The sequence below is a fragment of the Amblyraja radiata genome, chromosome 18, assembly GCF_010909765.2.
Source record: "Amblyraja radiata isolate CabotCenter1 chromosome 18, sAmbRad1.1.pri, whole genome shotgun sequence".
Classification (NCBI taxonomy): Eukaryota; Metazoa; Chordata; class Chondrichthyes; order Rajiformes; family Rajidae; genus Amblyraja; species Amblyraja radiata.
Window position 1 is genome coordinate 2759637 of NC_045973.1, and position 27507 is coordinate 2787143.

A 27507-nucleotide genomic window follows, 5' to 3' on the forward strand; every position below is an offset into this window, starting at 1 on the left:
GGAGACTCCACGCCATGTAACTCACACACATACACACTCTGTTGACCAGAGCCACACAACGTGGCGCCAATGGTCTCTCCTCCCCATTCACAACAATGCCAGCTGGAGGTTCTCGCTGACAGGCAGCCCGGGCGACCAATCAACTGAGGTCCCGCCCCCCATCCATCAGCACCGCCCATGACAGACAGATGACTAGACCAATAACCGCGGGGGGAGTGGCCAACTAAGTCCCGCCCAACGCCCCATTCACAAACACACCCGCCTGCCGGATGTTGACACTGACAGACATGTCGCTGGACCAATCGCCGTCAGGGCGGCTGCCAGGAGTGACGTGTAGGTCCCGCCCAACCGGAAGGCGTGGATGACAGGCAGTCGCGGTGGCCAACCGGCGCTGTGTGGGCGCTAGGCCCCGCCCTCTGGAGGCGGGGTTGGGGAGTGAGGGGCCGTCGCTAGGCGCCAGGCCGCAGGGTGGAGACGGAGCCTGAGCGGTGACAGTGACAGTGACAGAGGCCGCAGCGTCCGGCCGGCCATCCATCCACCGCGGGGCACAGACATGCCGGGCATCGACAAGCTGCCGGTCGAGGAGACTCTGGAGGACAGTCCGCAGGTAGCAGGCCGCAGCCCCGGGGCTGTCCAGGCCGCCTTAGCCCGGCCACACAACACCACACCCGGGGCAGAGTGGAGGTGGAGGGTGGAGGGAGCAGGGAGGGGGTGGGCGAGAGGGTCCAGGATCCAGGACTAGAGGGCACAGCCTCACTATTAAAGGACGTTCCTTTTACAAAAATGTTGAGGAGGAATGTCTTCTTGGTCCTCCAAAATATTCCAAATGGAATTTAAACTGTGGAGGTGGTGGAGGGAGGACTTAAGCCAGAAATGGTTTTTGGGAAGAAAGAGCTACTTTAAATGTAGTTGCATCTGGTTGGGTAACTATAGTTGGGTGGAGATTATTCCATGCTTTAATTGTGCGGGGGAAGAACGAATTGCTGTAGGCATCTGTCTTGGAACCTCAAATTGGATCCAATGCCCTCGTCTGCTCCTAGTTGGTTTGGGTTTGGTGTAGGTTTTGTGATCTATGTCGAGCTGGCCATTTAACATTTTGTAAAAACAGGTCAAACAGTCAGAGGGTGGTGAATCTGTGGGATTCATTGCCACAGACGGCTGCGGAGGGCAAGTCAGTGGATATATTTAAGGCTGAGATAGATAGATTCTTGATTAGTACGGGCGGGCAGGGGGCGGGGAGGGGGGGGAAGGCAGGAGAATGGGGTTGTGGGGGGAGAGATAGATCAGCCATGATTGAAGTAGATCAGCTGGAGTACGCTAGATGGGCCGAATGCTATTGAGGGAGTGCAGCGTAGGTTTACAAGGTTAATTCCCGGGATGGTGGGACTGTCATATGCTGAGAGAATGGAGCGGCTGGGCTTGTACACTCTGGAGTTTAGAAGGATGAGAGGGTATCTTATTGAAACATAGAAGGTTGTTAAGGGCTTGGACACGCTAGAGGCAGGAAACATGTTCCCGATGTTGGGGGAGTCCAGAACCAGGGGCCACAGTTTAAGAATAAGGAGTAAGCCATTTAGAACGGAGATGAGGAAACACTTTTTCTCACAGAGAGTTGTGAGTCTGTGGAATTCTCTGCCTCAGAGGGAGGTGGAGGCCGGTTCTCTGGATACTTTCAAGAGAGAGCTAGATAGGGCTCTTAAGGATAACGGAGTCAGAGGATATGGGGAGAAGGCTGGAACGGGGTACTGAGTGGGGCTGATCAGCCATGATCACATTGAATGACGGTGCTGGCTCGAAGGGCTGAATGGCCTACTCCTGCACCTATTGCCTATTGTCTATTGTCTGCTCCTGTCCCCTATATGAACTTAAAACATATAATTGAATAACGCAGGTGTGGGGTTCCTCGGAGATCTTCGTTTTCCTCCCACACTCCAAAGACGTGCAGGTTTGTTGGTTCATTGGCTTGGTTCTTGGGGCTAAAGCAGGGGTCCCGACCTTTTTTGTCCCGTTTACCCCTGGCAACCTTAATAGCACATAACAATGTTATTTCACTTATTTATGAACAACTAATGATGAACAAATAGACAATAGGTGCAGGAGTAGGCCATTTGGCCCTTCGAGCCAACACCGCCATTCAATGTGATAACGGTATACCAGAACCAAACACAGTCAATGAGAAAAAATATGTACAAATCCAGAATCAACGAATATATCCCCTGGGTAGGCAAAATTTACCCCCTGGGGGTAACTTTACCCTAGGTTGGGAACCCATGGGCTAAAGGAATCTAGGGATATGGGGAAAAAGCAGGAATGGGATACTGATTTTTTTATATCATATTGAATGTCGGTGCTGGCTCGAAGGGCTGAATGGCCAATTCCTGCACCTATTTTTCTATGTTTCTATGGTATAAGTGTAAATTGTCTCTAGCGTGTGTAGGAGAGTGTTAGCGTGCAGGGACTGCTGGTCGGCGTGGACTAGATGGGCCGAAGGGACTGTTTCCACATTGTATCTCGAATCTAAACTAATCTAAAATAGTTTTGAGAGTGCAGTGACTGGACTGTAATGCAGTAAAACCAGTTGCTAACTTGCCTGCAGCAAGTGCTTGCCCACAGGGAATTGATAATGATCAAAGAGTCGCCCAGGAGAACATGGATAAGTGATGTTTTGTGTTGGGACCCTCCTGCATCTCAAAATGTCACCTATCGACGTTCTTCAGAGATGCTGCCTGACCCGCTGAGTTTCTTCAGTTTTCTATTTTGTAAACTAACATCTGCAGTGGCTGGGAGATTGCAACCTTCACGTGGTCTGCCATGTTTCGACGAATGCAATCAACCTAGTGTGCACAATCAAATAAGATCAAATACAACAAGTTGTCCTACAACTTTAGGCTGTGCACGCCATACGCAAGAAGAAGATATATTCACAATATCAATATATAAATCCCTAAGCCACTAGGACATAATATATGCTCTTCATTAGGCAAGGTCCAATAAAAGAGTACAACTTATGTTACCCTGATGTGGGACAAAAATAGTCATACAGAATGTAAACAGGCCGCTCAGCCCGACTTGCCCATGCCGTCCAAGATGTCCCATCTATGCTAGTCCCACCTGCCTGTCTTTGGCCCATAGCCCTCAACATTTTTCCTATCCATGCACCTATCCAAATGTCTTTTTATAATCTGTTTAAAACAGCTTTGAGTGTGGGAAGTATATTGACCAAAACACAAAGTGCTTGAGGTACTTAGCGGGTCAAGGCAGTGAATGGGCAGGTGAAGTTTTGGTGAAGATTCAAGAGTCTGAAAAAGGGTCCCAGCCTGAAACATAGTCCAAACCTCCACAGACTCTGTCCAACCTGTTGAGTTCTTCTAGCACTTGTGTGTTTTGCTCAAGATTCCAGCATCTGCAATTCCTCGTGTCTTCAAATATATAGGCCAGATCCCCTGATCCTCAAAATAGTGCCTGGGACCTTTAACACCGCCCCTCAGCTTAATGTCCCGAAAAATGACGTATCTGAATCTGTGCAGATTCTGTATGCTTGAGTGAGTTCACCTCTCATACATTTAAACTCCAAAGTACACAGTTGCATCGTTCTTAGTTGTTCACAAGAAGACGATTCTCCTCACAGAATTAGCCGTGTGTATTTACTATGCGATCCTGCCAATGCTGGTATAACCTTTCTTGAATAAGGTGTCCAAAACAATGGCCAGTATTATCCTGTACAATTACAACAACAATTCAAACCCAAGAACAGCTAGTTCTCTCTGTACTTCACTTATTTACAATCTATCCCCAGTTAGATAATAGGCCTTTGATTTCTAGTACTGACGTGTATGACCTTCGAACTTTCTCACATTAAACTCCATTTGACAAGTTTCTGTCCACTTGTTCAACCTGATGTGTAGCAGAGTCTAAGGTACACAAAATTGCTGGGGAAACTCAGCGGGTGCAGCAGCATCTATGGAGCGAAGGAAATAGGCGACGTTTCGGGCCGAAACCCTTCTTCAAACCGGTGTAGCAGAGTCTAAGTGGCCACTCCTTAACATGCCCTCTCACCTATTTTACTGTCATCATCTAGCTTGAATACCTTGCATTCTGCTCCTTCCTCCAGGCCCTTCGTTAATTGTGAGCCAAGAACTGGTTCTTGGCATAAATCCTTCCAGCCTGTGAAAGACCCACTTAATCTGACTTTCTGTTTTCTGGAGTAACCAATCTTCAATTGATGGTATAATTCTCCTCCCAATACTCTTCGCTATCATCTTATGGAAAAGCTGACAAGTTCTCCCGTGCTATTTGAAACTACTTTGTTAGCTCAGAGCTTGCTGAGTTTAGTGAGACTTGATTTGCATTAAGAAATCTGAGCTGGCTATTCTTTAATAATTCATGATTTCCTAATGTCTTCAACAATAGATTCTGATTTGTTTTTCCACATTATTAGAGTTATTGATTTGTACTTGCGAGATTTATCCCTTCAGCCCTTTTAGTATAGTTTGCACATTCTCCCCGTGACCGCGTGGGTTTTCTCTGGGTACTCTGGTTTCCTCCCACATCCCAAAGACGTACACGTTTGTAGGTTAATTGTCTTTGGCTTAAAAAAAGTTGTAAATTGTCCCAAGCGTGTAGGATAGTGCTAGTGTATGGGATGATCGTCGGTTAGTGTGGACTCGATGGGCCGAAGGGCCTGTTTCCGCACTGTATCTCTAAAGTATGAACATGAATATATGCAGATTAAGGCGCCAACAACATTTCTACAAACAGGCAAAATAAAAAAATATATGATCAGTCTTCTGTCAACAACGAGTTCCTTCAACAACCTGCAGCTGGTGACTTCTTAACTTACCTAGAAACATAGAAAATAGGTGCAGGAATAGGCCATGCAGCCCTTCGAGCCAGCACCACCATTCAGTATGCTTATGGTAGATCATCCAGAATCAGTACCCCGTTCCTGCTTTCTCCCCTTATCCCTATACCTGGCTACATCTACACGTCAATGTTATCATCTTTGGAACCAACTCCCACCTTGCCCTGTAGATCACCATGTCTCCATCTTGGGAGACAGACTGGTAAGGACTATCTACTATAAACCCATGGACTCCCAGAGCTACCTCACCTACACCGTGGCAATATAAGAATACTGTTTCGTGTAGGGTGGCACAGCGCTGCAGCTGGTAGAACTGCCACCTCACATCACCAGAGACCCGGGTTGGATCTTGGCGGCTGGTGCCAATTGTGTGGAGTTTGCACGTTCTCCCTGCGACTAGGTGGGCCTTCCTTTGGATGCTCCGGTTTCCTCCCACATCCCAAAGATGTGCGAGTTGGTAGTTTAATTGGCGCTAGTGTGTAAAATCTGGAGGAGAGTAAAACAGTATTAATAAATGGGAAATCGATGGTCGACATAGACATAATGGGCCGAAGGGCCTGTTTCCGTGCTGCATCTCACTCAATATAAAAATAAAGTGCGGATACTGGAATTCTGAAATAAAAACGGAAAATGCTGGAATTGGCTAGTGGGTCAGGCAGCATATGTGAGATAAAAAACAATTCATATTTGCGTTCCAACTGGCATTCCTGCAATGTGGAAATGTGACTTCCATTAGCACTATGTATTGCAATAGTAATGACTGTCTAAAAAAAGAATCTGGCTACAAACAGAAACTACATCTAACGAGATAATCAAAAAAATTAACTGAAGCTACACTAATGATCTTGACTGTTACTAACTGGAAGGCACAGTTCCTCATTAAAAATATTTAAACAAGATTCAAAGACACAAAAATTGCGTAATAAACATCGGCTAAATCTACACATCGCTGGTTTTACTTCCCCATAATTCAATTGTCTGCTAGTAAATTTGAAAGATAGCTAGAAACTTGCAGTCTAAGGGCATTAAAGCCTTTCTGGTTAATCTATACTCCACATGGCTCGAGTGTTCACAGCACCATATATAGAATAAAGCAGCAGCCTTTCTCTGACCTGTCAGGACACCGGCCAAATCAAAGGGTATTCGGCCCTTCGAGCCAGCACCGCCATTCAATGTGATCATGGCTGATCATCCCCAATCAATACCCCGTTCCTGCCTTCTTCCCCATATCCCCCGACTCCGCTATTTTTAAGAGCCCTATCTAGCTCACTCTTGAAAGCATCCAGAGTGTTTCCTCATCTCCGTTCTAAATGACTTACTCCTTATTCTTAAACTGTGGCCCCTGGTTCTGGACCCCTCCCCCCCCCCCCCCAACATCGGGAACATGTTTCCTGCCTCTAGCGTGTCCAAACCCTTAACAATCTTATATGTTTCAATGAGATATCCTCTCATCCTTCTAAATTCCAGAGTGTAGAAGCCCAGCCGCTCCATTCTCTCAGCATATGACAGTCCTGCCATGCCGAGAATTAACCTTGTAAATCTATGCTGCACTCCCTCAATAGCAAGAATGTCCTTCCTCAAATTAGGGGACCAAAACTGCACACAATACTCCAGGTGTGGTCTCACTAGGGCTCTGTACAACTGCAGAAGGACCTACATGAATTACATACACTGGTGATTTGATTAGACCTTGTTTCAGGAAATAGATGTTGTTCAGGAAACAAGGGTATGCCCTGCTCTTTGCTGTGCAGCCGTTTATCGTCATTTGAAAGATGGCACAATTTGAAAGCAAAGCAGTCCCTTTAGTTCAAGAAAAGATAAATGTTCGTTCTTCACCTGAATAATGTTGATTGGATTTTAATGAAAGTTCCTGGTTCTAACTTTCAATCACCATTTGCGGTTCACTATTAGAGAAGATGGCATTAGAGAAATTTCCACCCTGGTAAATTGGCCTCTACTAAAGATGACCCTAGTGTGCAGGTAGTCAAAAATGCTGGAGAAACTCAGCGGGTGAGGCAGCATCTATGGAGCGCCGTTTCTGATTGAGTTTCTCCAGCATTTTTGTCTACCTTCGATTTCTCCAGCATCTGCAGTTCTTTCTTAAACCCCTCGTGTGCAGGGCGTGGATGAGAAAGTGGGATAACATAGCTAGATAGGGCTATTAAAAATAGCGGAATCAGGGGATATGGGGAGAAGGCAGGAATGGGGTACTGATTGGGGATGATCAGCCATGATCACATTGAATGGCGGTGCTGGCTCGAAGGGCCAAGTGGCCTACTCCTGCACCTAATGTCTATTGTCTATAACATAGAACTAGTGTGAATTGGTGATGGATGGTAATCATTGACTCGGTGGGCCTGTTTTCATGCTGTATCTCTAAACTAATCTAAAATAATTCACTTGCACTGTTATTACTTCATTTGATGTAGAAACATTAGGACATGATTAACTTGTGTAACTTAAAAGTTCAAAAAATATCCCAATATATATTTGGCAAACTCACTTTGATGTTAATTTTGTGCAGACACGTTCGCTGCTGGGAGTGTTTGAAGAAGATGCTGCTGCAGTTTCAAGTTACACCAGCCAACTCTACAATGCCATGCAGAGGATTTACAATGCACAGGTACAGTTGTATGCTATCAGCCAAGTTCATCAGAAACTGAACAAAACTGGAATAGAATGACAAAAATGTCCAATTTTACTCAAAAAGCAAAAGTGTTGATCTGACAGAAAAGCAGGAATGTTGGCAATACTCTGGCAGCATCTGTAGACAATTAACATTTCACATCTATGATTTTTCATCAGAACCAGGAAAAGTTGGAAATCAAACTTGTTTTAAGTTGCAGAGAGGAAAGAGTGCTGGGAAGACAGGGAATGTCTTTAAAATGGTGGAGAGTTTAACACTAAGCATTTCCATGCAACAACTGTTGATGTATGCAGGATGTACGCAAATCTCCAGTGGATCCAGCCTTTTAGTATCAAACTCAATTAAGCTATCTGGATTTTTATATTTGGCAGACATAACTAAACCAGTATTTTTCCAAGCCTTTGATCCTTGATGTTGAGGTGAAGATTGGATAGTTTTGTTGTTGCAAATGCTGCTTCGTGTTTAGTCAAATATGAAAGAGCTTTGAAGATTTTCAAAGTGGGTAATCCATCAGAGGCTTCCTGTCTTAACAAGAGAAGGCTGTGGAGGCCAAGTCAATGGATATTTTTAAGACGGAGACAGAAAGATAGATTCTTGATTAGTACGGGTGTCTGGGGTTATGGGGAGAAGGCAGGAGAATGGGGTTCGGAGGGAGAGATGGCGCAGTAGACTTGATGGGCCGAATGGCCTAATTCTTTTCCTATCACTTAGTTATGACCTTATGAAGAGTCAGCGCCTCCGTTGGTGCAGAGGAGAAAAACTTGCAGCTTATTTGATCTGTGTTTGTTTTTCAGAATGAATTGAGCACTGCCACACACCTGACTTCCAAGTTGCTCAAGGAATACAAACAGCAGGTAACATTAGATCGAAGGAAGTGACCGTAGCAAAGTTGGACATCAGTATCTCGATAGGCACTGATGTTTGAGATGGGTTTTTTGGTGTTATAATTATAAAAAATATATTAAACTGCAGATTCATTTGAATAATGCCATCGTACAATGCTGTAATAATTACGATAAAACTGAAAGAAAATTTCAATGGGGCAGAGAAAACTAAAGGCATATTACATGTAGATTCTTAAACTTGTGAGGTCAATGTTTAGTTTATTATTGTCACATGTACCAAGAAACAGGAAAAACCTGTTTGCTTGTTATCTGGTCAAAAATAAAGACTATGCATGAATACAATCACATGCACCCACAATGCAAAGATAAAGAATAAAGGGTACAACATTTAGTGCAAAGATATAACATTAAAGTCCGATTAAAGAAAGCTCAAAGATCTCCAACGAGGTGGACGGGAGGTCAGGACCACACTCTAGCTGATGAGAGGACAGTTCAGTTGCCTGATAACGGCTGAGAAGAAACTGTTCCTGTCCTAGTGGGACAAAACAAACTCTTCTAATTGGAAAATCTATCTTCCACCAAAATTGTGAGCCAGTTATGAGATTGAGAAATGACTTTGCCACACTGCTGGAACACGATGGGTTCTGTCAGAATTAATAGTTTTGTGCGACAAACTGCTCTGACCAGGTATGAAGGATCCCCCCCTCGCCCTCAACCCCTCTCCCCCCCCACCCCCCCATCGCTTCCTCTGTTTCAGAATGGTCATAGAGTCATACAGCATGGAAACGGGCCCTTCAGCCTAACATGGCCCAGTTGCACTCGTCCCACCTGCCTGCGTTTAACCCATATCCCTCCAAATTTATTGTATCTGTATACTCCTCCAATTGTTTCTTAAACATTGCAATAATACCTGCCTCAACTACCTCCTCTTGCAGCTCGTTCCATACACCCACCACCCTTTGTGTAAAAAAAAAAAGGCTACCCCTCAGAATCCTATTAAATCTCTGGTTCTCAATTCCCCTACTCTGGGCAAGAGACTCTGTGCTGTTACCCAATCTATTCCTCATTTGTTATGGTGCTGTGGGATTTTATTTTACACCGTGCAAGACAGCAGACGGATCTTAGCTTTAATATTTTATTCAAGAGGCACTCTCTCCAAACTGCATTGCACATGTTGGCCTAGATTTGTGGGCAAAGGATTGTCTTGCATGGACTCTGAATGCACACCCTTCTGTTTCCGCTATTCGAGAATGATTCCAGGAATTAGTGGGTTAGCATATGGTGAGTGCTTGACAGCACTGGGCCTGTACTCGCTGGAGTTTAGAAGGTTGAAGGGGGGACCTCATTGAAACTTACAGAATAATGAAAGGCCTGGATAGAGTGGATGTGGAAAGGATGTTTCCACTGGTGGGAGAGTCTAGGACCGAAGGTCGTAGCCTCAGAATTAAAGGGCGCTCTTTTAGAAAGGAGGTGAGGAGGAACTTCTTTAGTCAGAGGCTAATCTGTGGAACTCATTGCCACAGAAGTCTGTGGAGGCTAGTCACTGGATATTTTTAAGGCAGAGATAGACAATTCTTAATTAGGATGGGTGTCAAGGGCTATGGGGACAAGGTGGGAAGATGCGATTAAGAGGCAGAGATCAGCCATGATTGCATGGTGGAGTAGACTCGATGGGCCGAATGGCCTAATTCCACTCCTATAACTTGTGCACTTGTGAATGCTTTGCAAGAAGTTACAATCACACAATTCTAACTTTTAGATTTTTGTCAGCAGTTTTGTCTGCACAATCAATGCCATTATTTGGATCCAAGATTTGAAAAACATTTATATTGTATTTGAAAAAAAAAATCAATACATTTTGATATTTTCCTTGCTAAATTGTGTTTTTTAACTTTCTACGTAACTAAGTTGTATTTTTAACTTTCAGTAGCCACGACAATAAAATAAAGATTGCCAACACAATTTGATTATTTTTTTTGCCAAAAAATTCCTTCTGTCCAACAAATACATTTGTTTTTGTATCTGATTTAATTTCCTTTCCTATCATACAGCGATTCCCCCTCGGTGGTGATGATGAGGTCATGACATCCACCCTCCAGCAGTTTGCACAAGTGATAGATGAAGTAAGTATTAATTGAATTGAATTGAATACATTTTATTAACTAAGTATGTATACATACAAGGAATTTGCCTTGGTGCTTTGCTCGCAGGTGGCAACACGATATACAGTAGTGGAAAATTAAAAATAAAACATTATCATTTAAACGTGTGAAGAATGAAATAAAATACCAGAGCAAAAGGAGGCTACAGACTTTTGGTTATTGAGTAGAGCTACTACTCATGGGGAAAAAAAGCTGTTTTTTTGTCTGGCTGTGGCAGCTTTGACAGTCCGGAGTCGCCTTCCAGAGGGAAGTGCTTAACTGTGCTTTGCTCAAGATTCCAGCATCTATCTGCAGTTTGTGGTAGCTGTATTTGACTGCTCCATTGTGAAATTTCCACAAAGTATTATAATGGCCATATGGTTGGGTGTGAGGAGGGAAGTTTCAAACTGCAGGAGGCAGTCCCAACCCTTCTGTTGGGTTAAAAAAAGTGCCAGATCCAATGGAGTCAGGGAAAGTGAATGGTAATGGGTTTGGTGAGGAAGGATGCTGAATGGGCGGTCGGGGGAGAACTAACTTAGAAACATAGAAAATAGGTGCAGGAGTAGGCCATTCGGCCCTTCGAGCCTGCACTGCCATTCAATATGATCATGGCTGATCATCCAACTCAGTATTCCGTACCTGCCTTCTCTCCATACCTCCTGATCCCTTTAGCCACAAGGGCCACATCTAACTCCCTCTTAAATATAGCCAATGAACGGGCCTCAACTACCTTCTGTGGCAGAGAGTTCCAGAGATTCACCACTCTCTGTGTGAAAAATGTTTTTCTCATCTCGGTCCTAAAGGATTTCCCCCTTATCCTTAAGCTGTGACCCCTTGTCCTGGACTTCCTCAACATTGGGAACAATCTTCCTGCATCTAGCCTGTCCAACCCCTTAAGAATTTTGTAAGTTTCTATAAGATCCCCCCTCAATCTTCTCACTACATTTAACAGGACCTGGATGTACATTTGAAGAGCAGTCCACTGCAGGCCTATGGACATGGTGCCAGGAAGTAACTTTTGGCTGGGCAGCTCATTTTTGATACAACAAGTCAAATGTCCTCCTGTGTCATAAAATTGCATTGATTTATACGAGACTTAATAGTGGTGTTATCAAACGACTCTCTTCTCTTTTGTTTTTTTTAAACCTTGCACTGATTTTCTGGGCTTCATTAGTTGCACAGTCCAGGCACAATGCAGTGTTTTGGGTCAGTGGTCATGCCAACTGTTTAAGCCTCAAGGGCCTGTCCCACTTACGCAATTTTTTCGGCGACTTCCCGTCATAGTCGCAGCAGGTTGCCGAAAATATTCAACATGTTGAATATCCAGCGACTACCAGAAAAAGGTACGACTGTTTGGGCGACTACTCACGACCACACAGGCGTCACCTCGCGTCGAATGGCCGAATGCTGGCTCGAAGGGCCGATTGGCTTACTCCTGCACCTATTGTCTATGTTTCTATTTTACTGTTGTCTTCTAGCTCAGTTCCTGTCACGCTGTGCTGTCAACACAACTAGCTGATGCCATGATGTTTCCAATTACACAGTTCAAGGAAAAACATTTAAAAGGTATGAAAATTACACGTACTGAAGTCTGAATGAGGGATCTCGACCCGAAACGTCACCCATTCCTTCCCTCCAGTGATGCTGCCCATCCCATTAAGTTACTCCATCATTTTGTGTCTACAATAGGTGCAGGAGAAGGCCATTCAGCCCTTCGAGCCAGCACCGCCATTCAATGTGATCATGGCTGATCATCCACAATTAGTACCCCGTTCCTGCCGTCTCCCCATATCCCTTAACTCCGCTATCTTTAAAAGCCCTATCTAGCTCTCTCTTGAAAGTATCCAGCGAACCAGCCTCCACCGCCCTATGAGGCAGAGAATTCCACACACTTGCAACTCTCTGTGAGAAAATGTTTTTCCTCATCTCCGTTCTAAATGGCTTACCACTTATTCTTAAACTGTAGCCCCTGGTTCTAGACTCCCCCAACATTGGGAACATGTTTCCTGCCTCTAGCGTGTCCCAAACTCTTAATAATCTTTCTGTGTTACAATAAGATCTCCTCTCATCCTTCTAAATTCAAGCCCAGCCGCTCCAATCTATCAACATATGACCGTATCGTCATCCCGGGAATTAACCTCGATTTAAACCAGCATCTGCAGTTCTTTCCTTCACAAAATTACATGTATATAGTTAATGGTAATTAACTTTTGTTCCTGTTTGGTTACATGTCTAAGCAAATATCTAGAAATAGGAACATGTTTCTGTATGTGTGTGTCTCGTTAGATTATCGAGTCGGTGTTCAATTGATGGAATAACATGGAAAAGGTGGATGTCTGCTTCAACAACCCAGCATCTCTTCAGTGCCACACAGAGCCAGTCTCCGATTGTAACGTGGAGTTTGAACCCTTCACCTTCTGATTGAATGAAAATTAAAAATGCTACCCCAATAATATTGTAATGCTGATTAAAATCAGTTAAATTATGATAAAATATTTTTACCAATGACGTTTGCTTTATTTGCAGAAATGTTAACTCTGAATGAAGTTTTCGCTATAGCTAGTCATGGTAAGTGTTGCTTCAGTAAACCCACAAAGAAGATCTTTTTTATTGTGCACTCAGCATCAACATGAGAGTTCCATAGAGATATCAACTTGCTAAATTTTCCCCAACAAGTCTCAATGTGGCATTAATATAATTATTCTTTTGGGGATTGAGATTGTTTGTTTCTACTGTATGCCAGTTTGAATCTTTTTCCACACAGTACAGATCATTTAAATTTGATAAAATAATTTAAAACTGTCCTTATTAGTTAATCTTCCCTGAATTTCATTATCACAAGACGGGAATTTAGGTAAAATAGATGATGACCTGGCAATTATATTTACTCTCAAGAGTGGAACCTGCTCAAAACGGTTTCCAGATCATTTAAGGATATATATTTTTTGTCTAGGCTTTCAATCATGATTGAATTTTAGCTGAACAATCATTATTGGGAAGAGGGGAGAACAATAGTTTTACTTTAAGAAAAAGTAATTACTTATCAAATTGATATGACGTGAAAATGGCTGCTTTGCATCAATGATACTTTATCTGAATAGCTTCTAGTGTGGGGAAAAAAGACACAAAGTGCTGGAGTACTGAGCGGGTCAGGTATCATCTCTGGAGAACCTGGATAGGCAGTGTTTTGGCTCAGTCTGAAGAATAGAAACATATAAGATTATTAAGGGATCAGACTCGCTAGATGCAGGGAACATGTTCCCGATGTTGGGGAGTCCAGAACCAGGGGCCACAGTTTAAGAATAAACGGTAGGCCATTTAGAACGGAGATGAGGAAAAACCTTTTCTTCCAGAGAGTTGTGAATTTGTGGAATTCTCTGCCTCAGGAGGCCGATTCAATGGATGCATTCAAAAGAGAGTTAGATGGAGCTTTTAGCGCTAACTGAATCAAGGAATATGGGGAGAAGGCAGGAACGGGGTACTGATTGTGGATGTTCAGCCATGATCACATTGAATGGCAGCTGGCTCGAAGGGCCGAATGGCCTACTCCTGCACCTATTGTCTATGTATCTATGTAACCCAAAACGTCGCCTATCCACGTTCTCCAAAGATGCTGCCTGTCCCACTCAGTACTCCAGCACTTTGTATCTTTTTTTAATGGACCAGCATCTGCAGTTCCTTGTTTTAGCTTTCAGGAGTAAATCATGAATGAAATATAAATATGAAATGGAGTGAGCCTCTTGGCTTTCATCCTTTATTAATAATCTTCTAATTTATTATTAATTACATCCTGATCTCTTTATCCCACAGATCATGACCTTGCTATTAATAAATACAGTAGACTATCCAAACGGAGGGAGAATGAAAAGGTTTGTGTCCTTTTTGCTTTCGGATAAAAAAAACCCATATTCAGCTGCTTAAAATTTTTTTTACATTATTCCCTTAACATGTATCTGTACACTGTAAATGGTTCGATTGTACTCAAGTCGAGAGTGTTTTATTGTCATATGTCCCGGATGGGACAATGAAATTCCTACTTGCTGCAGCACAACAGAATATGTGATAATAGTACATTAATAAAAAATCCATATTCAGCTGCTTTAAAAACATTTTTTTTAATTAATTTAAAAAATAATAATTTTGCGATTTAAAAAAAAAAATCTGTGATTTTTAAAAACTTCTCAAGTGGTTAATGATGGTTATTCTCTGCTAGCCAATGTGTCTGCAGTGTAATAAATATGGCCTATTCTAAACGTTTTTCACCACAGATTAAAATGGAGGTAACTGAAGATCTGTACACATCCAGGAAGAAGCAGCACCAGACTATGATGCACTACTTTAGTGCATTGAATATGTTGCAGTACAAGAAAAAAATTGCACTTCTAGAACCTCTTCTAGGCTACATGCTAGCTCAGGTCAGTCAGCACCGGACGCACCATGAAATTAAAACTATTGTTTCTTATCCTTATTTAAATAGTCAACTTTCCAAATAAAAATTCAATTTATTTGTATTTGTCTTCATTTAAAAAAACCCCAATTGAAGCAAGAACAATTTCAGGTGGGGTTAACAGTCACATATTCACCATCTGCTCTTTCAGTTGAGGGTCTGGGGTAACTGGTCATATATTTATACACTCCCCCCCCCCCCCCCCCCCCCCTCTTTCTCCCTCATTCCTCCCCCCCCACCATAAAAAAACCCGTTTGCATCCATTTGTGCAACGATCCCACCCCGTTTTTATGTTACCCCACATCCCCCCTCACCTGTGCCTTGATGGTTTTCCATTAATTCACGAATTTATTACATTTGTTCTTTTTTTCAGATCAACTTCTTTAAGATGGGTTCTGAGCACATGACCCAACAATTGGAAGAATTTCTGGCAAATATCGGCACTAGTGTCCAGGGGTAAGTTATTGCTCTAACTTGTATTAGCCATATTTACTAATTATGATTCATAAAACAGTGCAGCACAGGAACAGGCCCTTCGGCCCATAATGTCCGTGCCGAACATGATGCCAAGACACGCTCTTGGATACATGCACATACTCCATATCCCTCCATACCTCCATGTGCCTATCCAAAAGCCTCAAACACAACTATCGTATCTGCCTCCACCACCCTTGGCAGCTTGTTCCACACACCCACCACTCTCTCAAAGAACGCCCCTGACCCAAAACATCCCCTATCTATGTTCTCCAGTGACCTGCTGAGTTACTCCAGCACTTTGTATTTTCTTTTCTGAACCTTGTGATGCACTATTTATTACACCTTGCTAACTAGAAATGGATACATCCTGTTGGCCAGCTCATCCACTGTCCACACAAGATGATGTGGTCAGTTCAAGGACAGTTCATCCCAGCTGTTATCAGGCAACTGAACCATCCTACCACAACCAGAGAGGGGCCTGAGCTACGATCTATCTCATCAGACTATCCTTGATCGGGCTTTACTGGCTTTTACCTTGCACTATACATTATTCCCTTAACATGTATCTGTACACTGTAAATGGTTTGATTGTACTCAAGTCGAGAGTGTTTTATTGTCATATGTCCCGGATGGGACAATGAAATTCCTACTTGCTGCAGCACAACAGAATATGTCAATATGTAAACAAAATACATAAAGGGGGAAGAGAAAAAAAAGAAAAAGTTCAATAAATAACAAATATAGTGCAAATAACAAATAATAAATATAGTCTTATGCAGTTCAGAGCTCAGAGCTTATTCATCGTGTTTAATAACCTGATGGCTGTGGGGAAGAAGCTGTTCCTGAACCTGGACGTTACAGTTTTCAGGCTCCTGTACCATCGTGCATCATCTTTCCGCTGACTGGATAGTGTGCAACAAAAGGTTTTCACTGTACTTCGGCACACGTGACAACAAACCAAACTGAACTGATGTATACCTTGCTAACTGTGACAAGGACTGCAGCAGTACATGGTGTTGCAGAGTAGAATGTCAGTGCTCAGACACATCTGGAAAGTGTCCAGAAGCAGCTGTCCGTCTCGCTGGTCAGGACCATACCAAATATTTTGTAATAATTCTCAAATTCTGGACCATTTACCTCTAAACCTTCCCTATTAATGTTCCTGTCCGTAAGTCTTTTAAATGTTATAATACCTGCCGCAACTACCCCCGCTGGCAGCTCGATCTATACACCCACCATCCAGCTAGACGTTGATTATGGAACCTAGTTTTCGGAGGTTTTCAGTAGAGTTCTTGATTAGAACGGGTGTCCAGGGTTATGGGGAAGAAGACAGGAAAATGGGATTAGGAGGCAGAGATCAGCTGCGATTGAATGGCGGAGTGGACTCGATGGGCCGAATGGCCTGATTCTACTCCTATAACTTGCGAAGTTCCCACACTTGGAGCATTAACCTTTACCCTTTTCCAGTGTCCGAAGGGAAATGGAGACTGAGCAGGACCTCATGCATCAGACTATCCAGGACCTGGAAGTAGCCAGCGACAGCTTGTACCTTCCTGACCCAGACACAAAACTATCCAATGTGAACAGAAATCTAACGAGAAAAACTGGATATATGAATACAAGAAAGTAAGTATCAAATTACAACGTTCAATTGTTTTCTTGGATTCCTAAAAATAAACAGTTGCAGTTTGTCACGCTGTGATCTGTATCCTATTACATTTTTGCCACGGGCTGCACCCTGTTACAACCTGGTTTGTGTTCAGCTGGTTGCTTTGCTTCAGCTGCATCTAGGACGTCAATGACTGATTGTATCCAATGTATTGTTCTCATGGACACAACTGAACCATGGAGACATTCTGTTTCTGCGTGTGTAACGTTATGATGCCACAGACATTGTTCTTTGGCTTTCTCTTCAATTTCTCTCTGATTCCATGGTAATGTGGAATAAAATACTCTTTCCACATGTCATGTTTAAGAAGAACTGCAGATGCTGGAAAAATCTAAGGTAGACAAAAACGCTGGAGAAACTCAGCAGGTGAGGCAGCATCTACGGAGCGAAGGAATAGGTGACGTTTCGTGGCGAGACCCTCTTCAGACTGATGTGGGGGTGGGGGGGGGGGAGCAGGAAGAAGAAAGGATGATGCGGAGACAGTGGGCTGTGGGAGAGCTGGGAAGGGGAGGGGAAAGAGGGAGAAAACAAGGACTACCTGAAATGGGAGAAGTCAATGTTCATACCACTGGGGTGTAAACTACCCAAGCAAAATATGAGGTGCTGTTCCTCCAATTTGCGGTGGGACTCACTCTGGCAATGGAGGAGGCCCAGGACAGGAAGGTCGGATTTGGAATGGGAGGAGGAGTTGAAGTGCTGAGCCACCGGGAGATCAGGTTGGTTATTGCGAACTGAGCAGAGGTGTTGGGCGAAGCGATCGCCAAGCCTACGCTTGGTCTCACCGATGTAGAGCAGCTGCCACCTAGAGCAGCGGATGCAATAGATGAGGTTGGAGGAGGTGCAGGTGAACCTCTGCCACACCTGGAAAGACAGTTGGGGTCCTTGGATGGAGTCGAGGGGAGTGGTAAAGAGACAAGTGTAGCATTTCCTGCGGTTGCAAGGGAAAATACCAGGAGAGGGGGTGGGAAGGGACGAATTGACAAGGGAGTTACGGAGGGAACGGTCTCTATGGAAAGGAGAAATGGGAGGAGATGGGAAGATGTGGCCAGTGGTGGGACCCCTTGGAGGTGGCAAAAATGTCGGAGGATTATCTGTTGTATGTGATGGCTTTTCCACGTGTCAGATCAGTTAGATCTACAAATTACTGCAGAGGTACAGAAGTGTGAAAACGTGCACATCCAGTTTCTGGGACAGTATCTGCAGTTCGTTTGTAGGCTAATTGGATTTGATAAAGTTGTAAATTGTCCCTGATGTGTGTAGGATAGTGTCAATAAGCGGGGATCGCTGGTCGGCACAGAGTCGATGGGCCCAAAGGCCTTTTTCCACGCTGTGTCTCTAAACTAAACTAAACTTGGAATTATTTCCGCCTTTTATTTATTTATATCCCCCTTAAATCATCTGCACATCTGTATTTCAGTAAAACGAGGCTGGTGTCCTCTACCTGGGAAAGACATTATTACTTCACCCAAGGCGGGAACCTGATGCGGCAAGCTCGGGGGGATGTGGCCGGGGGTCTCGTCTCCGACTTGGACAACTGCACTGTGATGGCAGTGGACTGTGATGACCGAAGATACTGCTTCCAAATCACTGCCTTTGATGGGAAAAGGTAAGTGTTTTACCAAATCTATGATCGTTTTTAACTTGCTATGTTGCCCTTCAAGGAATGTATTGTCTTGTACCATGCAGATGTGGTTGACAACTTGGAAAATAGTAGGTACGTTAGTTAAATTAGAAGAGAAGAGAAAGCACAAATGTCTGTTTCAGAGGTGATGGAAATGCAAATGCATTTCGAAGCTCTGGGGATGAGATATGAGCTGGAGATTCAGTGATGTGGCCAATGTAGTTTTGTAAGATAATTCAAATAATTAACGATTAGTTAACATCGATGGCAATATTCTTTTAGAACTAACTGTGAAATTGGTTTACAAAATATAAGGAAATGACAATGTCAGACTGCATCAATCCACTGAAATATTTATGCAATTAAGTGCGAGGGGGTTTACTCCGTACAGACAGCACCCGTAGCCGGGATTGAACCCGGGTCTCTGGCACTGAAAGCGCTGTAAGGCAGCAACTCTTACCGCTGCGCCACTGTGCCGCCCTGTAATATTGGAACTCAGTGCAATGGTTCCCTTCCACACACAGGCTGCGGGGTTGCAGTAGGTCACTCCCTGAGTGCAGTAAAGAATGGCCTTGAAATGCTGGCCCAGGCAATAATGTCCGCAAAGGATTTAAAAGATGGTTAAATACCTTTAAAAAAAATCAAATGCTGTTATCTTAAAGGCTCATAACCTTGCCTTGTTTCAATTTAATGTCTGATATGGTTTGACATACTTTTTAAATTCAACTCTTTTGGGAGAAAAACTGTGCTGATTTTTCTTTGTTTTCAGATCTGTTGTTGTACAAGCAGAGAGTAAGAAAGAGTGTGAGGAGGTAAGCTATTCTAATCTTTCGCACAACAAGTAAAAGTTGCTTTAGATTGCAAGGTGAACTGTGTAAAAATGAAAGTTAGTTACAAAGAGGACAGATGAAATTCTAATGAATATTGATGGAATTTTATTGACACCATTAATCCGCATATTTGTTACTGGGGAAGCATCCTGAGCGCATAAAATATTTAAAAATATCTATTTCACCTCGATGCCTTTGCCTTGTGATTTGTGTTGAGAAATAACTCTAGGCTGCTGGGAGGGCGGCGATATTGGCCTGCAGAGTTGACAATAGGTGCAGGAGAAGGGTATTCGGCCCTTCGAACCAGCACCGCCATTCAATGTGATCATGGCTGATCATCCCCAATCAGTACCCCGTTCCTGCCTTCTCCCCATATCCCCTGACTCCGCTATTTTTAAGAGCCCTATCTAGCTCTCTCTTGAAAGTGTCCAGCGAACTGCCTCCACCGCCCTCTGAGGCAGAGAATTCCATAGACTCACCACTCTCTGTGAGAAAAAGTGTTTCCTCGTCTCCGTTCTAAATGGCTTACTCCTTATTCTTATTCTGTGGCCCCTGGTTCTGAACTCCCCCCAACATCGGGAACATGTTTCCTGCCTCTAGTGTGTCCAAGCCCATAACAATCTTATTTGTTTCAATAAGATTCCCTCTCATTCTTCTAAACTCCAGAGTGTACAAGCCCAGCCGCTCCATTCTCCCAGCATATGACAGTCCCACCATCCCGGGAATTAACCTTGTAAACCTACGCATCACTCCCTCAATAGCAAGAATGTCCTTCCTCAAATTAGGGGACCAAAACTGCCAGGCCGCAGTTCCAAACCGGCAGCCGCAGGGGGCAATTTAGAACGGCGACTGGAAGCCCGGCCACGGAAGTCCCGATGAGGTCGAGATTGGGTGCCTGACCCAGGCACTGCAACTTCAGGGGAACTCTGAGGGGGGGGAGGGGGGGGGGGGGGGTTTCAAGTGCACTCTTGTAATTTTGCTTGGATTAAAGGAGGAGCTGGACCATTAGATGGTGGACCTGTCCAAGTCTCCTGACTCCTCCAGCTGTGTCAACTACACCCCCCCTCCCATGCTGGCTCATCCAGAACTCAATTCCCAATATCTTCTCCATTATATCACATAAGTTCATAAGTCACAGGAGCAGAATTAGGCCATTCGGCCCATCGAGTCCGTTCTCCCAGCATATGACCTCCGCCATTCACTCCGCTGATCTATCTTTCCCTCCCAACTCCACTCTAGACTTAACTAGACATCAAACATCAACTAGACTTCAAGACCTTCCACAGCAGTGCCTTCAAGATGTCTTTTATTTTATATAACTGCGTTTCCCAACAACCATAGTGGACAAGGCTCTCAATCATGTCTCCTTTATTTCACACACCTCTACTCGTACCCAGTCTAAACAAAGGTGGGGTTGCCCACTTCCTTGCCCTTCACTCTACCAGTCTCCACTTTCAATCATCTTCCATGAAATCTGCCAACTCCAGAGGGTACACACTGCCACACACATCTTCCCTCCCTCCCTCCCTCCCTCTCTCCCTCCCTCCCTCCCTCCCTCCCTCCCTCCCTCCCTCCCTCCCTCCCTCCCTCCCTCCGTCCCTCCCTCCCTCCCCCTCTCCCTCTCCCTCTCCCTCTCCCAACTCCCTCCCACTCTCCCTCCCACTCTTCCTCTCATCCCCTTCTCCCCCCTCTTCTTCCCCCTCTCCCCCTCTCATGTCTGTTTCCTCTGCTGCATCCTTCCTTGTCTACCAACACACAAACCAGATTCAGATCAGAAGAAGGGGAGGATGTGCCAATGTCTATTTTCCCTTTGATTTTTTTTTTTGAAGAGTTCCTTTAATTAAAAGAAAGTTTTTAATAAATATTTTGAACGTATTTGTGGATGTCTTCAATATTTTTGCAGTGGATTTCAACAATCAATAACATTTCTAAACGGATCTACCTCAGTGAGAACCCAGAAGTAAGTTTACAAACGACTATGGCTGATTATTTCCAATTTGTAACGATTGAATGAAGGAATCACTGCATGCCTCAAGTTAGTTAAAATTGATTAAGCTACTGCATCAGTCTTCCAATAGTTTGTGTGCAACAGTTTTTTCTCAAGTATGCTCTTTAATTCCAAGACAAATGCTCATAATGCCTAAAAACACAAACTCTATAAGAATTTAAGGTAGACAAAAATGCTGGAGAAACTCAGCGGGTGAGGCAGTGTCTATGGGCAGTCACGGTGGCACAGCGGTAGAGTTCCTGCCTTACAGCAAAATGCAGCGCCAGAGACCCGGGTTCGATCCCGACTACGGGTGCTGTCTATATGGAGTTTGTACGTTCTCCCTGTGATCTGCGTGGGTTTTCTCCGAGATCTTTGGTTTCCTCCCACACTCCAAAGACGTGCAGGTTTGTAGGTTAATTGGCTTGATAAAAATGTTAAATTGTCCAAGTTGACGCTATGCAGAGTACTGCCCTGCCGACTACAAAATTCAGAAAGTTCAGAAGGTATGGAGCGAAGGAATGGGTGACGTTACAGGTCCTTCGCTCCATAGATGCTGCGTCACCCGCTGAGTTTCTCCAGCATTTTTGTCTACCTTTGATTGTACCAGCATCTGCAGTTCTTTCTTAAACTCTTTAAGAATTTGGAATGTTTCACTGAGATCGCTTCTCGATCTTCGTAACACCAGAGTACAATCCCAGTCGATTTTATCTCTCTATCCTAGGAATCACCCGGTTTAATCTTCCCCACATTCCCTCCACTACAGAGTCATCAAATCATACAGCACGGAAGCAGACCCTTCAGCCCACCTCGTCCATGCCTAACAAGATGCTCCATCTAAGCTAGTCCCATGCGCCTGCGTTTGGCCCATTTCCCTCTAAACCTATCAATAGATCCTTGGGTAGGGAAAACAGATTTGTGCATGATGATCTATATGTGGTTAAAACAGCAGTTGACAGCTACTTTGGGTTAAGACACTTATAGAGAAGGATGTAGGCATTATTATTCTATCAATTATCCAGAACAATATAAGGAATTCAATGGGTTCCCTTCTGCATTGTAGGATTTTATGACCCTATTCCAATTCATTTATTGTTCAGTCAGATAACAATAAATGTACTGATTTCCCCATATTTTTATTCTGTTCTCCATCTACATTGTTGTTCTACTTGTTGTAAACATCCAGTGTAATTGGCTAATTGTCAATTGTTCTCTTGCCTAATGGCAACATCCATGTCTAGTGTTGAGTTTGTGATGATGAGCATTGGTGGCATTTTGTGGTAACATTTCTGGCATGCTTTGTTGTTGTTGCAGGAGCTGGCTGCACGAGTAAACCAGACTGCTTTGGAGGCTGTTACACCCTCTCCTTCATTCCAACAGAGGCATGACAGCAGCATAAAGCCGGCAGTGTAGGTAGACATTTGGCCTCTCCAAACCCAAACCCAAACCCAGAGTGATACATTCATTACTTGCTGTAAAATCCAAAAGGACACAGAGTGCTGGAGTAACTCAGCGGGTCAGGCAGCATCTCTGGAGAACATGGATAGGTGACGTTTTATGTCAGAACCCTTCTTCAGATCTCCATGTTCTCCAGAGATGCTGCCTGACCCACTGAGGTACTCCAGCACTATGGCCCTTTAATTGTGTAATCCAGCATCTGCTGTTCCTTGTTTTTACATTCATTGGTGTATTCCTTTTTAAAAAGTAACTATGCATCTAACTATTCTCAACCTTCTGAGTTCACTTTTACTTGGTGTATATCTTGTATGTGGACATTTTTAAGCCACTTTGGCTACTGCTAAATGGTGTCTTCAGCCAATGCATGTTATATTAATCTTTGTAACTCGAAGTTACTTGGAGTTCAAAAGATCATTGTATAAATGTCCTTAAGGAGGGAAGGCCCAGGTTGTTGACTCTACTTATGACACCCAAGTCATAGGATCGCATTTTGATCAATTTTCCCATGAAGTCACATAAGGTCACATGTGATAGGAGCAGAATTAGGCCATTCGGCCCATCAAGTCTACTCCTCCATTCAATCATGGCTGATCTATCTCTCCCTCCTAACCCCATTCTCCTGTCTTCTCCCTATAATCTCTAACACCTGTTCTAATCAAGAATCTATCTACCTCTGCCTCAAAAATATCCACTGACTTGGACTCCACAGCCTTCTGTGGCAAAGAATTCCGCAGATTCACCACCCTCTGACTAAATAAATTTCTCCTCATCTCCTTCCTAAAAGAAAGTTCCTTAATTCTGAGGCTGTGACCTCTAGTCCTAGACTCTCCCACTGGTGGAAACATCCTCTCCATATTAAAATATACATACATGGATCTTAAGATGGAATCATTATTTCGTGGAAAATCGACATAAGATTTGACTGCAAATGAGGAAAAAAAGGACTAAAACATATTTTCCAAATCTCCATGAAGTACAAATGAGGAAAACACTGAAGAGAGACAATTGTCAGGATGTACAAGAATAGCGATGGAAGTAGTCTCTATCCATGCTTATGACGAAAATGGATCGTTGCTTAAAGTGATGAGGCGGCAAATGAACAAAGTCAGACAGTAGATCCAATGAATATAGAACGGACAGTACGGCACAGGCCCTTCGGCCCACAGTATTTGTGCCAAACATGATGCCAAGTTAAACTGATGCCATCTGCGTGTGCATGATCTATATTCCTCTACACTTTGCACTTCCACGTCTCTCCTTATCCTCTGACTTTTATTCTATATTGGAGAAATCCTATCAATTTTACATTATTCGAACGTATGTAAGAGGCTATTTTCCAGTCCTCTCACAATGTTATATTTCAAGGGTTCCCAACCTGGGGTACACTTACCCCAAGGGGGTAAATTTCGCCTACCCAGGGGGTACATTTGTTGATTCTGGATTTGTACATAATTTTTCTCATTGACTGACTGTGTTCGGTTCTGGTATCTGTTCACCATTAGTTGTTCATAAATAAGTGAAATAATATTGTTATGTGCTATTAAAGTTGCCAGGGGTAAACGGGACGAAAAGGTTGAGAACCCCAGTTATATTTCTTTATTCTTAGAATAAAGGGGAGGTCATTTAAGACTGAGGTGAGAAAAAACTTTTTCACCCAGAGAGTTGTGAATTTGTGGAATTCCCTGCCACAGAGGGCAGTGGAGGCCAAGTCACTGGATGGATTTAAGAGAGAGTTAGATAGAGCTCTAGGGGCTAGTGGAGTCAGGGGATATGGGGAGAAGGCAGGCACGGGTTATTGATTGGGGACGATCAGCCATGATCATATTAAATGGCGGTGCTGGCTCGAAGGGCCGAATGGCCTCCTCCTGCATCTATTTTCTATGTTTCTATGAATGTGAACATGAATATGAATCTGGCTCCGACCTTGTTGCCATTGTGTTGCATGCACCATTACGTCTCTTCGGAGAATTGAGAACACAGTATAAATGGAGTGTACATTCATCTACACCATCTTGAGAAAAATGTCTTCTGTTTGTCTGTTGAATTTCCTGAAACAGGCACAACAGGGCTCGCCCTCCGCCCACAAACAGCCCCAGCTCCCATGGTTCAGAATCTCCAGCCCTCTCTGCAATTTCATTGGATTCGATCGTGGCCCCAGACACACCCATCCAGTTTGATATAATATCTCCAGTCAGTGAGGATCTGTCCAACCTCGCCAAGACTTCAGGTTCCAGGTAAGACAAGCGTTTTTTGTTTAGTGATCAAACTAAGTCAGCTCATTGGATTTGATTTAAATGCAAAAGTATTTTGCACATTTATGATTAGAACCTTGAACGGTGGCGCAGTGGTAAAGTTTCTCTCAGAGCCCCCGGGTCCCGGGTTCGATCCTGGCTACGGGCGCTGTCTGTATGGAGTTTGTACGTTTTCCTAGTGACCTGCGTGGGTTTTCGGTTTGCTCCCACACTCCAAAGAAGTACAGGTTTGTAGGTTAATTGGCTTGGTATAAGTGAAAATTGTCCCTAGTGTGGGATAGTGTTAATGTGCGGGAATCGCTGGTCGGTGCGGACTTGGTGGGCCGAAGGGCCTGTTTCCGCGCTGTATCTCTAAAGCTACAAAACTAAACTAAAATTGAATCAAGAAAATGGAGATACAAGGGTGTTCCTCTCCTCATAAAGTCCACCACTAACTCCTTAGTCTTGTTGGTGTTGAGCTGCAGGTGATTCAGCCCACACCATTCTACAACGTCATTGACTACACCTCTGTATTCAGCTTCCCTCCCCTCACTGATGCAACCCACAATTACTGAGTCACAGTGAAAACTTCTGCAGGTGGCAGTAGTTATATCTGAAGTCTGAGGTGTAGATGGTGAACAGGAAGGGAGAGAGGACCGTCCCCTGTGTTGCTCACTACCATGTCCGAGACACAGTTCTGTAGCCTGACATATAGTGGTCGTCCAGTCAAGTAGTTGATGATCCAGGACACCAATGGAGCATTCACCCGCATCTTCGTCAGTTTGCTCCCTAGCAGTGCAGGCCGGATGGTGTTGAAAGCACTGGAGAGGTAAAAAAAAACCATGACTCCTGGCTTATCCAGGTGAGCATAGGAATGATGGCATCCTCAACCCCCATCTTTGTCTGGTAAGTGAACTGCAGGGGGTGCAGGTAGGGTTTAACCAGTGGTCGCAGGTGAGTGAGCACCAGTTTCTCCAGGGACTTCATGATGTGTAAAGTCAGCGCCACCGGTCTGTGGTGATTGGAGGAGCTGGGACACTGCGAGAGCTGCAGGCAGCAACTCTACCGCTGTGCTGCCCTGTGTTCCTGGAGAACAATATATTGTGGTGAGATTTTGTAAGTGGAAAATGTTGAGTGAAGTCTATAAGAATAATGTTGGAGTGATGCATTCCCACGAACAGACAGCGACACATTATAGTGAAGATCAGCTTCAAATGATACAGGCATGAGTGCCAGAATCTATATCATTGCAGCAATAAAATGGCACTGGACCTTCATAAATGAAGTAAAATCTGCACTGAAATGCCTTGTGTAGTTGAATGGCCTGTAGATATACTACATACATCTAATTTAGAAAATTGGAGACAAAAACCTACATAGAAGGAACAAAAGTATCAAATACTAGAGGGTGGACAAAATGTTGGAGAAACTCAGCGGGTGAGGCAGCATCTATGGAGCGAAGGAGTAGGCGATGTTTTTGGTCGAGACCCTTCTTCAGACTGATGTTGGGGGGGGGGGGGGGGGGGTGCGGGAAAAAGAAAGGAGAGGAAAAGAAAAAGAAAAGAAGAGGCGGAGACAGTGGGCTGTGGGAGAGCTGGGAAGGGGAGGGGAAGGAGGGAGAAAGCAAGGACTACCTGAAATTGGAGAAGTCAATGTTCATACCGCTGGGGTGTAAACTACCCAAGCGAAATACGAGGTGCTGCTCCTCTAATTTGCGGTGGGACTCACTCTGGCCATGGAGGAGGCCCAGGACAGAAAGGTCAGATTCGGAATGGGGGGGTGGGGGGTTGAGGTGCTGAGCCACCGGGAGGCATAGCTTTAAAGTGAGAGAGGTAAAGTTTAACAGAGTTTTTGTGGTGAGTGCCAGAAATGTGCTGCCATTAGTGGTAGTAGAGGCAGATACTTTAGTGGCATGTAAGAGACTTGTGGACAGGTACGTGGATATGGATCATGTGCAGGCCAGCACAAATTAACACTTGGCATCATGTTGTGGGGCAAACGTTCCTAAATACATTTGATATACAAAATATATATTTTTAATTTAAACGATATAATAGAGCATGTTGTCTTTGATTATTCCTCCGTTAGAAGAACAAATCCATTTGGCGAGTCTGGGGAACCAAAAACACAAGAGTCTGAAGGTAAGAAGCAAGAGCGAAGATATTTGTTTTAGATGGTGGCAAAGGTGGGTGGTCTAGAAATAGTCACCATTGCCTGACATTGGCTGCCTCAATAAAGGGAGACTTAGTTGGTGCTGCTCTTCCTGTCTGACCCCCAAGATGAATGTCTCCCA

The 27507-nt window shown here is 44.0% G+C and overlaps 1 protein-coding gene across 1 annotated transcript in view; it reads left to right on the top strand.

Annotated features, from left to right (window-relative positions):
* Positions 1–395: 395 nt before the first annotated feature.
* The window catches only part of appl1 (adaptor protein, phosphotyrosine interacting with PH domain and leucine zipper 1), a 36356-nt gene continuing 9244 nt past the window's right edge, over positions 396–27507 (top strand). Inside the window, exons 1-16 of the mRNA XM_033036584.1 lie at positions 396–607; positions 7386–7484; positions 8303–8362; positions 10405–10476; positions 11973–12060; positions 13021–13062; positions 14305–14363; positions 14763–14909; positions 15315–15397; positions 16886–17044; positions 18505–18693; positions 19478–19520; positions 21442–21498; positions 22840–22934; positions 25041–25217; positions 27303–27355. Coding sequence (XP_032892475.1) covers positions 554–607; positions 7386–7484; positions 8303–8362; positions 10405–10476; positions 11973–12060; positions 13021–13062; positions 14305–14363; positions 14763–14909; positions 15315–15397; positions 16886–17044; positions 18505–18693; positions 19478–19520; positions 21442–21498; positions 22840–22934; positions 25041–25217; positions 27303–27355 — 1477 coding nt within the window. The 5' untranslated portion in view covers positions 396–553. The remainder of the gene's footprint in view (positions 608–7385; positions 7485–8302; positions 8363–10404; positions 10477–11972; positions 12061–13020; positions 13063–14304; positions 14364–14762; positions 14910–15314; positions 15398–16885; positions 17045–18504; positions 18694–19477; positions 19521–21441; positions 21499–22839; positions 22935–25040; positions 25218–27302; positions 27356–27507) is intronic.